The 11,757-nt window shown below is 33.5% G+C and overlaps 4 protein-coding genes across 4 annotated transcripts; 1 reads left to right on the top strand and 3 right to left on the bottom strand.

Annotated features, from left to right (window-relative positions):
• LOC107616040 (kunitz trypsin inhibitor 1-like) lies at window positions 169-1,169 on the bottom strand. The gene has a single exon (XM_016318047.2). The coding sequence runs from the start codon at window positions 885-887 to the stop codon at window positions 246-248; it is 642 nt and encodes a 213-aa protein (XP_016173533.1). The 5' UTR covers window positions 888-1,169; the 3' UTR covers window positions 169-245.
• LOC107616047 (miraculin) lies at window positions 4,009-5,065 on the bottom strand. Its single transcript, XM_016318054.2, has 2 exons — window positions 4,290-5,065; window positions 4,009-4,111 (listed from the first exon to the last, which is right to left on the bottom strand). The coding sequence occupies exon 1, from the start codon at window positions 4,981-4,983 to the stop codon at window positions 4,336-4,338; it is 648 nt and encodes a 215-aa protein (XP_016173540.1). The 5' UTR covers window positions 4,984-5,065; the 3' UTR covers window positions 4,009-4,111; window positions 4,290-4,335.
• Window positions 6,924-9,319, top strand: LOC107639386 (protein ROOT PRIMORDIUM DEFECTIVE 1-like). The gene is made up of 2 exons (XM_016342898.2): window positions 6,924-8,659; window positions 8,930-9,319. The coding sequence occupies exon 1, from the start codon at window positions 7,424-7,426 to the stop codon at window positions 8,648-8,650; it is 1,227 nt and encodes a 408-aa protein (XP_016198384.1). The 5' UTR covers window positions 6,924-7,423; the 3' UTR covers window positions 8,651-8,659; window positions 8,930-9,319.
• Window positions 10,151-11,282, bottom strand: LOC107616056. Its single transcript, XM_016318067.2, has 2 exons — window positions 10,927-11,282; window positions 10,151-10,721 (listed from the first exon to the last, which is right to left on the bottom strand). The coding sequence occupies exons 1-2, from the start codon at window positions 11,096-11,098 to the stop codon at window positions 10,447-10,449; spliced, it is 447 nt and encodes a 148-aa protein (XP_016173553.1). The 5' UTR covers window positions 11,099-11,282; the 3' UTR covers window positions 10,151-10,446.

Below are 11,757 nucleotides of genomic sequence, written 5' to 3'. Positions count from 1 at the left end.
TGCTGAAAAACAAAAAAAAAACAACCAAAATTTATTATATTTAACATTTATTAATTATTATTAGAATTAATAAATATTAAATAATACAAGTTAGGACTATTTTTTATTAATTTTTTATTATTGAATATTTCTGTTATTTCATAACCTCTTAATGAGTGAAGATGATGAGATTCATAACCTCTCATTATTATTTCACATTTCTTTGCTGAAATTACAAATCAATCAAATCAAAAGCACATAAACACCTAGCTAGATAAATCATTAACCTTCTCAAAGATCAGAGGAAGAGTGCTATTAGCACCCAAAGCCAAGAACCTATTTCCATTCTCATCAATCCAAGAACCAACATATGAACAATTCAACCTACAATTAGGACACACTTCTAATGGACACCATACAAAATAGTAAATACCCAAATTACCCTTTTCAATTCTGAAGAAACCCTTTAATAATCCTTGATCATCATCACCATCACATGCCACAATCAACCTCTTCACACTCTCTTGATCCCCAACCTTCCATTCCGTTGACTGAACACATAAAGTCAACGCCTTGAAATCTCTGTTTTCTCTAACCATACTCTCCCCTTCAATGAAAGGTGTAAACTTTATAGAAAATCTTGAGGCCCCGACAACATTTTGTTGGCCAATACACAAAGGGCATGAACCATTATTACAAAATCTATCAATCAATGTGACATAGCCACCAACATCATCTGTGATTGCAGGCTTAACATAGTACTCAACACCACTTTGAATTTTGTTACCTTGTGTGTCAAGAACTGCAGAATTTGCATCACTACTACTTGATGATGGTTCAATCGATGAGAGAATAGTTATAAGTAGCCCTATGTAGATTGCAAGGCTTACAAATAACTTTATCAACATAATAGATCAAAATCAAATAGACCTGAACTTATTATGTTTAGCAAAAGTATATCTATAGATATCAATGTTTAAAGCTATAATATGCAATATCGATTTGTATTGTGAGAGAGATAGAGAGACAAGTGTTACTTAAACCACACAATATATAACTGAAAGGTATGATATTTGTTCTGTTTGAGAGTGATATATTTCATATACAGTGCTAGTTAAGTTCAATTTCTCACACGAAAAGTTTGTAAGACAAAGAGAATATTCGAATGGTATTATACTCAAGAAAAGAGAGAGAGAGAGAGAGGATAAGCATTGATGATTTACAAACTGTGGGCATTCAATTTAAACATCATATAGCTTTTTTTTTTCTTCGATCATATCTCTGTCTTCAAATAATTTATTTTAACCTGTAGTTTATAAACATTTCGATGAGTAGAATAATTGATCCAAAATTTAAAAAAAAATTTACTTTGAAAAAATTTATATGATAACCAGTTATTATATGCAATGCAATTGAGTTGCAAATTTGCAGCAATTACCGATGACAAGTCATTTTAGGCTAGTTTCACAAGCCTTTTTCCATTAGTTTTTATTTGATTTTCATGCATTTTTTTAGGCAATAAATAAATAATTGAATGAGAAATTAATGCATATCTTTATTCAATCAAACATGGTTAAATTGGTGCATTTTCATGAGATTTATGCAAGAATTGTTTGATGTTATGAATGATGCAAAATTTGGTGATTATGGCAAGGTTTTGATGCATTTGATTAGTTGATGATAGGTGGAAAGAAGCAGAAGAAGAGCAAGGAAGGGGAGAAGGAAGCAACGTCGGTGGCCAAAGTTGGCTCACCAACGTTGTATAAAAGTGGTGCCAACATTGGAGGGGACGTTGGTGAACCAACGTTACCTCCAACGTCTTCGATAAATTTTGATTTCTAGAATTGGAGAAATTTGTAACGACGCACACGCGTGACAAAGCCAACGTTGGAGGGAACATTGCCTCACCAACGCTACCTCCAACGCCTGCGAAAAAGATTTCAAAAATTGGAGTTGAAAAATTTGCAGTGATGCGTTGCATTTTTGCCAATCTTGCGAACGCGTGAGCAACGCATACGCGCAAAATTCTATTTTGACGCATACGCGTGAAAATGGAAAATGGCAAGTCACGCACACGCGTGGGCGACACGTACGCGTGAAATGGCAAAAAACAGCTTTCACGCGCCACGCGCACGCGTGACTAAGCAAATGTTGGTGCACCAACGTTGAGTCAAACGTTGCTGGCAACGCCCAGAAGAGTTTTTTTTTTTTATTTTTTTTGCAACGTTTGAGTCAATGTTTTTACACAAACGTTGCCCACCAACGTTGAGGCCAATTTCACTCCAAAAAGGCACTCATGCAAGTATGAACGTTGGTGAATTAATCCCATTGTCAACATCATCAAGAGTCATTCTTAACTGCTTTAATCAAGATCAAGGTCCACATCCAAGTACATGGAGATCCAATTGAAGAGTATAAATAGAAGAGGTTTTGAAGATTAAAGAGGGGTTCTGGTAGAAAGGTTCGAGTAGGAGTAGGAGTAGGAGTAGAGGCTGGAGGATTAGAGACTCCAGAGCTCTCTTAGAGGATTAGAGACTCCAGAGAGTTTAGTGTAGAATTTCTCTTTTGTACCAATTTTACTTTCTGCACTTTCTTCTTAGTTTGTACTGAGTTCAGTTTTACTTTTATGCAATTTTCAATTTCTTGCACTTCTACCTTTCTGTCAATCTTCAATTTTACGTCTGAGTTCAAGTTGATTTACTTTCATGCAATTTAAATTCCTGCAAGTGTTCTTAGAGCTATGATTCACTGAACTCCAAATCATTAGGGGTAGGAGCTCTATTTAATTCATATAAATTGAATGAAATTCTTCTTCTTCTCAACCCGCTTGGGTAGCTAAAGGATATCCTCTGTTTTGATTGAGATTAATTCACTCCGAAAGGGATTTGAATATGTTGAATGCTTGTGTGAGTCTCGGAAGGAGAATCATGAGCATTAGAATTGAGGCTCTATCTTTCACAACTCTTTTGATCAACACCATTTGGGAGGAATTGAGATCTTAAGAGTTAGTGTGGCTTATGGATGAGAGACATTGCATGTACTTAACCTCTTCTCATGACAATTGGATCAAGGAATTGGCAAGATTGATTGTGATTAGAGAGAATGGATTGTCAAGGAATTGAGATCCAATCAATTACAATCCGCCATAAATCTACTCATATGATTGAGAAGGGAGTTGAAATCCATTGATTCATGATGGATTATGATATCTCCAATCCCTAATGAATCTTTCCTTTTTGTTAATTGTCCTTGGGTTCATTTCAATTGCTTGATTTAATGCTCTCTTTAATTTTCCTGCACCCAAAGCCCCTTTATATTTGATGCAATTTACATTCTGTTGTCATTTACATTCAGCTCTTTTACTTTCTTGCTCTTTAAACTTCAAACTTCAGTCCTTTACTTTTCTTCCCATTTAAGTTTCTGTCAATTTATCTTCAGCACTTTAAATTCCTTGCCATTTACATTTTGTTAATCAAATTTCACTCAATTCATCAATATTCGCTTAACTAGACTCATCACCCAACTAAAATTGCTTAATCCATCAATCCCTGTGGGATCGACCTCACTCTTGTGAGTTTTACTACTTGATGCGACCCAGTATACTTGCCGATTAGTTTGAGCGGACGCGTTTTTCGCCATTACTAAGAGAACACATATTATAAAGGTGAAAACTCAGGTGCAATCAATTTTACGTGAAGTTGATAGTTAAAAATTGTTAAATAATTTGACTTATTTAACTAAATTTTCATCTAACGGCTTTAAAGTGAAGTTGACTGCACCTAAATTTTTATCAATATTTTTGCAATTTTTTTTACAGATACACCAATAAAGCTATCAATAATCTAAAATTTGTCGATAAAAGTAAATAATCCATCGATAAATTCCATCTATAGTGAACTGTTTTGTGGTATCAAAATTCTAAAATTAAAAAATATTATTTTATTATAATATAATTCAAAAAAAAAAGACATTCAGATTTTTTCATTTATTTAATTTAAATAATATTATAAATTGTTAAATAATTCAGTTAAATATGTTTAATCAAACATATCAAACTATCTAACAATTCACACTATCATCTTCCTATAAAGATGTGTTATTTAGAATAAGACACATAAGATTTTATTACTATTTATTAGGATAGAAACTCAGGAGCAGTCGATTTCACATGAAGTTGATACCTGAAAACCGTTAAATAATTTGACTGACATCTAACGACTCTGAGATATCAACTTCACGTGAAGTCGACTTCACCTGAGTTTTCACCGTTTATTAGACCTTATTTACTAATAAACCTGAGTTTTCACCATTTACTAGACCTTATTTACTAATAAACCAAATTGGCACCTACTAGAACTAGATAGGAGACACATCATTAGCCTTCTCAAATTGCACAGGAAGAGTGTTACCATCCAAAGCCAACAACCTGTTCCTATTCTCATCAATAATGAAAGCACCCACAGGTGAACAATTCAACCTACAATTTGGACACACATCCAAGGGACACCAAGCAAAATTGTAAATACCCAAATTGCCCTTTTCAATTCTGAAGTAACCCCCAATCCCTTCATCATAACCAGCCACAATCAACCTTCTTCCACTCTCTTGGTCAACCTCTCCAACCGTCCATTGCGTTGACTGAACACATGTAGTGAATGCCTGAAAAACAGCCTTGAAATCCCTGTTCTCTCTTATCACAGTTTCCCCTTCAATGAAAGGTGTAAACTTTATGGAAATTTTATTGTCCACAATAACATTTGGTTGACCAACATATAAAGGGCATGACCCATTATCAAATCTATCAATCAATGTTAAATAGCCTCCAGCATCAGTGATTGCTGGCCTAACATAGTACTCAGCATCACTTTGAATTGGGTTACCATCTGTGTCAAGAACAGCAGGGTTTGAATCATCATTGGATGATGATGATTCAGTGATTGGTGACAATATAGCCAAGAGTAGCCATATGCAAATTACAATGCTTGCACCTAGCTTCATCACCATTTTGGTTAGGAAAATGTGAATATTGCAAGAGTAGGAAAATTAAAGTGTTGTTTCTTCATTTTGGGTGCAACATTCAGGTATATATTTATAGGGTAAAGTATATGCATGAGTTTGGACAAGTGTAGCTCTCTAAATTAACACCACATATTCAATGATTGGTGACGTTTGAGTGTGGTATAGTATTACTAGACCGTGTTTGTCTACAGAGATAGAATATTAAGACAAAAATATAAAGACATAAAATTATGTTTGATAGAGAAGGCATGAATAAAGATAATATATTTAGACACACTGAGTTAATATATTTTGTGTCTATCTTAATAAGAGATTTAATTTATTTTTTATTTTTTTATTATTTTTATTAATTTTTTATAATTATATTTTTTATTATTATATTTTTCGTCTCAAATTTTTTAAATGAAAACAATGAAAATAAATTAAGCAAGGTATCGAGAATATTCAAATGGTATGATCTGCACGTAAGGATGGGAGAGGATAAGCACGATAATGATCATAACAAAAAGTGTATTATAGCTTGAAATTTGTAGGTATAGAACAGATGAATATATGCGCACGAGGGCGGCTATTACTGAAAAGAGACAAAGGGCAAGTCATCGTATTCTTCATTTGTGAAGCAACGAATTTAATTTTGATACACTAATAACAGTATAACACAGTAGTCTAATTATTTTTTTTTCGAATAATTATTGACATAATTTTTTATTAATAATATAATGTTATATAATTAGATGTATTTGTAAAACACTTTGTGTTCAATCGATTTTTGCATATACTATAAGAAGATCAGATTACTCCAAAATTCTACTATAGATTAGAAGCTTGTAAGCGATTATTAAGCACGATGACTAAATTAGTAAATTATCATTGCGGTAATGCACATAAGTCTAATTTTAGCGGAAAAAAAGGGCAATTTAAAAACTTATCACTTATGAGTTATGAGTCCCTATCCCTCTGGAACCTTATTATCGCAGTCACAAACTTACAAAGATCACGTCACTTAGCTTCCAACCAAATTTCATTGGTTTGGTGAGTGTGTTGAAAAATCATGAGCATGAAACAAAACAGCCATGCACGTGGCTGAAAAAGAGGTTTACTTGAAATTTTCTTCGTACAGTTAAATGCGCAATAATTTGTAAATCTTGTGAAATAAGTTATACAGGATATTTTTTAATAAAATTAAACCTTTAAAAGTAGTTAAAGAACTGTCAATTTGATTATTTTATTTATAATAATAGATTCTTTCTCTAGTTTTTTCTATTATGAAGTTACAAATAAAATATAAAATATATTATATAGATGTTAATAAATATTAAATAACAAAATGTATCTTTGTAATATAAAAAATAAAATAGTTTCTAAAAAAACATAACGACTAAATTGCTCACATATAAAAAAATTAGAATCCTGTTAGGGACAATGGCTTATTTGTACAATGTATACAATGGGTTATATGAGTTACAAAATGAACACTCACCTCAAAAGCTTAACTCTTGACCTTTTAGATCTAAAATTTTAATACCATATCATGATACCACTCATTCTAAAAGCTTACGCTGATGGAAAGAGGTAATACTAATGGTTATATCTCTAATACTCCCTAAACCTTCATTGTATATATTGTACAAATATTTCATTGGCTCCCCATATTTTTTCAAAAAATTAAAGAAACTAAATTTAGTTAACACTGTGGTTTTAAAAACCAATGAAAAATCTAATTTATTCTTAGGGTTTTTTTTTACTAAAGATAGGAAATTCGAACACGCAATCTCTTAATTGAGTATGGAAAGACTATGTCATTTAAGTTATAACTCATTGGCTTTTTTAAAACAACTTAATTAAACTGGATTTTAGTTTATAATTAAAAATTTAATATACCCGTTCCATTGTTTTTTGGTTAGGGACCCGGGCTAAAACTGGCCCAGATCAAACTCCACGCCCCAACCCGACCCGGTTTGAAACTGCGTTCCCCTCTCCCGTTGATGGTGCTGCTTGTTCTCTTGGAGTCCAAGTTACACCCCTTTCAGGTACTTGTTCCAGAAGCAGCTGAATAATTGCCCATGCTTCTCCAACTGGAATTTTTTATTTGATAGCTTGTATTAATTTTAAATTGTCTGATTCAATAACAGTTTTTCCCATGTATAAATTGTTTGCAATGATTAGAGTTTGTTTAATGGCTAGAGCTTCTGCTACCGTGCTAGACTATATATAATAGTTCAAACTCGATGAGTTTCTGCTGTCAAATATATACATAAGAAATCCAATGGATTTACAGCACTTCAAGTCACTGTTGCCATCAACTTTATTTCCAATCAAGCTCTCTATGCTCATTTAAGTGGCACCTTGTTTTCTTCTTCTGGTAATTGACCACCAAGTGTTTGACGAAATGTCAAAAAGAATTTGCAAGCCATAGAGACAAAAAATGGGAATCCATATTATGAAGATTTTGATCAAACACAAACACTCATTTGGTTTCTCAATCTCCATTCGATCGAAAACTACGTCGGCTAAGTATGTCGCCTCGAGAGTTCGAGACCCTACATTTGAGAAGCTCATGGACAAGTACAAGAGCCTCTTCAAAGTCATTGCCATTCAAGATCTCATCCTCACAAATCCCAGGAATCCGTCCGTGTCCATTGACTTTCTCTCCAGGCTCTCCCAGAAACTCCATCTCAACCGCGGTGCCACTTCCTTCCTCCGCAAGTTTCCTCACATCTTCCAAATTTATTATGACCCCTCCAAATTGCTGCCTTTTTGCAGGCTCACAGATGCTGCTCTTGATGTTTCCAAGCAGGAAGAGAATGCCATTAATGCTTCTTTGCCAATGGTGGCTGATCGATTGGTCCGGATATTGTCCATGTCTGCGTCCAAAACAGTTCCCCTTCGAGCAATTTTCAAGGTCTGGAGGGAGCTTGGGCTGCCTGATAATTTCGAGGACTCAGTTATATCTGCAAATCCTAGTGTTTTCCAGCTGTGTGATGCCCATGAACCTAACACTCATTTGTTGAAGCTGGTTGAAGGTGTTCGTCGAAATGGTTTTAGAGCAGCCATTGAAGATTGGAGGGTTGTTGAGTGCTGCAAGGAGGATTGCAATGTCAGGACAGAATTGCAGTTCAGTTTTAAGCATGGGTATCCTCCAGGGATGAAACTTGGCAAGAACTTCAAGGCCAAGGTGAAAGAATGGCAGAGTTCACCGTACGTTGGGCCCTATGAGGTGGTTGTTGGGGAGAAAAAGAAGTCTAAGGCAGCATTGATGGCCATGGAGAAACGAGCAGTGTCGATTGTTCACGAGTTCCTGAGTTTAACCGTGGAGAAGATGGTAGAAGTTGAAAAGATCAGCCAATTCAGAAAATGGTTTGGGATTGACTTCAACATAAGAGACCTGTTCTTGGATCATCCAGGGATCTTCTATCTATCAACAAAGGGGAAACGCCACACTGTTTTCTTGAGGGAAGCATATGAACGAGGTTGTTTGATTGAACCAAATCCTGTATATGATGCAAGGAGAAGGCTTCTTGATCTTGTTGCTATGGGACGTCGTTGTCGTTCTGCTATTAATTCAAATTTGCAGGATGGAAGCAGCAGCAGCGACAATGATGGCATTGAAGCAGAAGAAACCCAACAAAGGCATGGCTCATTATCTTCTTGAGTGATCAAGGTTTGTTAAGATTTCTCGTTTATTTCATCGTCCATTTCCAACATAAATCCTAGAAATACAAAAGGGAAAAATTTTGATTGTTAACTTGATTAAACTAGTTAATGAGAAGCTATGCTCTACTATAGCAGAATAAATGGATGGAAGATAATGAGCATAAGTTAACTCCAACATGTTACCATGACAACATTTTAAAAATCTGAAGTTATAATATTTTGACAATGAAGAATGCAAAAGGCATTATGTTGATTTTGATCGATGCTTTCCACACAGGTTTCGCTGTAATTTTCACTTTTTGGTGACCTTGTTTTGTTTTCAAGATGATGGCTCCTGGAATTTACTTATGTGGGTAAGGCATGGAAGTATATGTATATGTGTCCCTGTGTTGAGCGACAAACATGAGTAGGTGTTGCTAATTAAAGAGATTGGAACACTGCTGCAGTTGTTTAAGAATTAGTTATCAATGGCCATAGGTTGCTCAAAAGCATTTCAAATGTGTTTGCAATGAATATAGTATTGCCTTTGTCGGCTTCTGTAGCATTATTCAAGAAATTTGGTGGCTTAGAAAGTGCATATTTAACGGTAAGAAACTAAACATATTGTGATTTGTGAATCTTGTATGTAGCACTTTTTTGTCTCTAATGGTTTGGCGCATTTGTTGTATAGACAAAAGGGACACTACTGGATTGGAGACAACACAGGTAAGGTCATAAATAAGAACATAAACAAGTCACAAGTGCACTATTTTTATTTTGCAAATGGGTTAGAACATTTTGTCATTTTCCCACATACATGTTCCCCACATCATTTAATTCCTGCAAACTATAAAAGCAATATTATTATTATTATTATTATTATTATTATTATTATTATTATTATTATTATTATTATTATTATTATTTTTAAATACTCAAGAAACCTAGCTAAGTGCCAATTATAAATGGGCAATACTATGTGAATAATGACTTTAAATGAGTGAAATAATTTTTTTATAAAAAAAAGTAAAAAAAAAAGACTATGTGCAATACACATTTATTAATTTAGTAAGAATCTTTACTCTACGATTTTCATTATAAATTACTATAGAGGTGCTCAGTCAATATTTTGAATACTATATTGATAGCTAATTTTGCCCTTTGATTATCATGGTCAAAATTGTTTGGCCAAAAAATAGAAGGAAAAAATTAGATCTTTTTCCATCAACTAGCACTTTAACATAGACATGGACCCTTTTGATCCCCCATCCAAAGATGTCACCTTTACTTTACTACTTGGAGTTTCTTCCCAAAATGCAAATACAGCTGGAAAATAATCTCTCTAACCAATGTCTTGTGTCTTGTGTAACAATGACTATCCTTCTATTTAGTATTTACACTCTCTCTCTATGAATAATTTATTACCTTTAAAATCTGATAAACAAAATTTACACCTAAATGTTATGGAATATCAATAGTATACCGAATCTTTAAAGCAACAAATAGTTTATCGGATAAGTAATTAACATAATATTCCATTCCATATATATCATATACACAGTATCATTTTTCTAAGCTAAATTTTGCTGACATTCGAAAGTTCCATGGAAACCATTGCAGAGCAAACTTTAGCTACTATGTTGTCAGACCCAAAATATAGCCAGTAATTAATCTAACAATACCAAAAAAACTACCACATGACACAATAGCAGTGACTAGTTGTAATTAACCATAACACGATGCAGTAAGTTAGTAACATAGATATATACTGCTAACTAGCATATTTTGTGACATTTAACTTGCAACTAAATGAGGCTAAGGAGATAAAAGTGAAGTCTTCAAATGCCTTAGTTTCTTTAAACAAGTTTGTGCCCTTTCAAGAACCAAATCGACCCTATCTAATTTCCTCTTATTGTTGCTGTGGTTGTTCCTGCTAGAGTGATGGTGATGCTTCACAATAACAGTCCTTGGTGATTCTACTAGTTCACACCCTTCATCAATCCTCTCCTCCATTATAGTCACTTTATCTGCTAAAGCAAGTCCTAAACCATAGCTTTTAATCCTCTTCATTTGCTCCAAGCTTGTGGATTCTGCTTTCAACGGAAACACCCTTTCTTAGCATAACCAAAATAAAATATTTTGTTAAAGAATATCCTAAAACTACTTTAAGAACTGAAAAGTAAAAAACTTTTTTAACCTTTTCATGCACCCCATGTTATTAAAAATATAAAAATCTTACCTTTTCAGCATAGAGAAAAGAAAGAAAAGAAGTTAGAGTGTAGAGAGTAAAGAAACCTTGTGTATCATAGTGAATATTGTTGATTTCTGGCTGAGGAGAATCTGTGTGTGTGTGGTGATTAGATTGGAGTTGAGTTATGAAGGACCTGAGTTCATTCTTGAGATGTTCAAACTGATTTGGATATTGAGCTTCAAGCTGCTTCAACTCTTCCAATGCTTCCTCTTCCATACTGATTATGATCTCTCTAGTCACTCTCTTCTGCTTTCTTTGTTTCTTTGTTTTTTTAAATCAGTGTGTGAAAATGACTCATAAAGAAAGAATGTCAATTAATACCAAATTAACTTTTGATGTTTCTGCCCGTTTTCCTGCCTTTTGTTGCCACTTCAATCACTTTTCTTCATTTGTTTATTTATTTTATTCAAGTGCCATTCAGATTTTGGAAGGTGGAAAGTTATGATGCTTCTTTGTGGTTTCCAAGGATTAATAGGGTTGAAGGTTATCCATTTATTTTTTTTTGTATGAAAAAGTGGGATTTTTTATTTTAATATGGAAGAGTGAAAAAAGTTTTACATTAATGTTACAAAAAATAGAATTTTATAATGTTTTAGGGGCGTTGTTCTGTGTAATACGCAGAATACGTATTGTACTGACAATAAGCAGTCTATGTATTTATAATTCTACGTATTGTAATTTAATATTAAAATAATACAACACGCAGTCTCTGTATTGTTTTTATAAATTAAAAAAAATTAATCTGATAATTTGTACTCTGCGAATTTTATAGCCCTCAAAATTTTGTAAAATACTATAACTTCCAATATTAAAGGATTACATTAATTTTTATCCGATATCTAAAAAAATTAACAGAAAAAGTGTGTATAAAGTTT

The sequence above is a fragment of the Arachis ipaensis genome, chromosome B01 (genome assembly GCF_000816755.2).
Source record: "Arachis ipaensis cultivar K30076 chromosome B01, Araip1.1, whole genome shotgun sequence".
Taxonomy (NCBI): Eukaryota; Viridiplantae; Streptophyta; class Magnoliopsida; order Fabales; family Fabaceae; genus Arachis; species Arachis ipaensis.
Note: the sequence above shows the minus strand (reverse complement) of the source record. Positions and strands in the feature narration are given on the sequence as shown.

Bases quoted from the DNA above. Each gene is read 5' to 3' on its own strand.
- LOC107616047 (XM_016318054.2), bottom strand. From the start codon at position 4,983: ATGGTGATGAAGCTAGGTGCAAGCATTGTAATTTGCATATGGCTACTC.
- LOC107616040 (XM_016318047.2), bottom strand. From the start codon at position 887: ATGTTGATAAAGTTATTTGTAAGCCTTGCAATCTACATAGGGCTACTT.
- LOC107639386 (XM_016342898.2), top strand. From the start codon at position 7,424: ATGGGAATCCATATTATGAAGATTTTGATCAAACACAAACACTCATTT.
- LOC107616056 (XM_016318067.2), bottom strand. From the start codon at position 11,098: ATGGAAGAGGAAGCATTGGAAGAGTTGAAGCAGCTTGAAGCTCAATAT. The intron at 10,722-10,926 runs GTTTCTTTACTC...CGTTGAAAGCAG, and splicing joins TATTCACTATGATACACAAG to AATCCACAAGCTTGGAGCAA.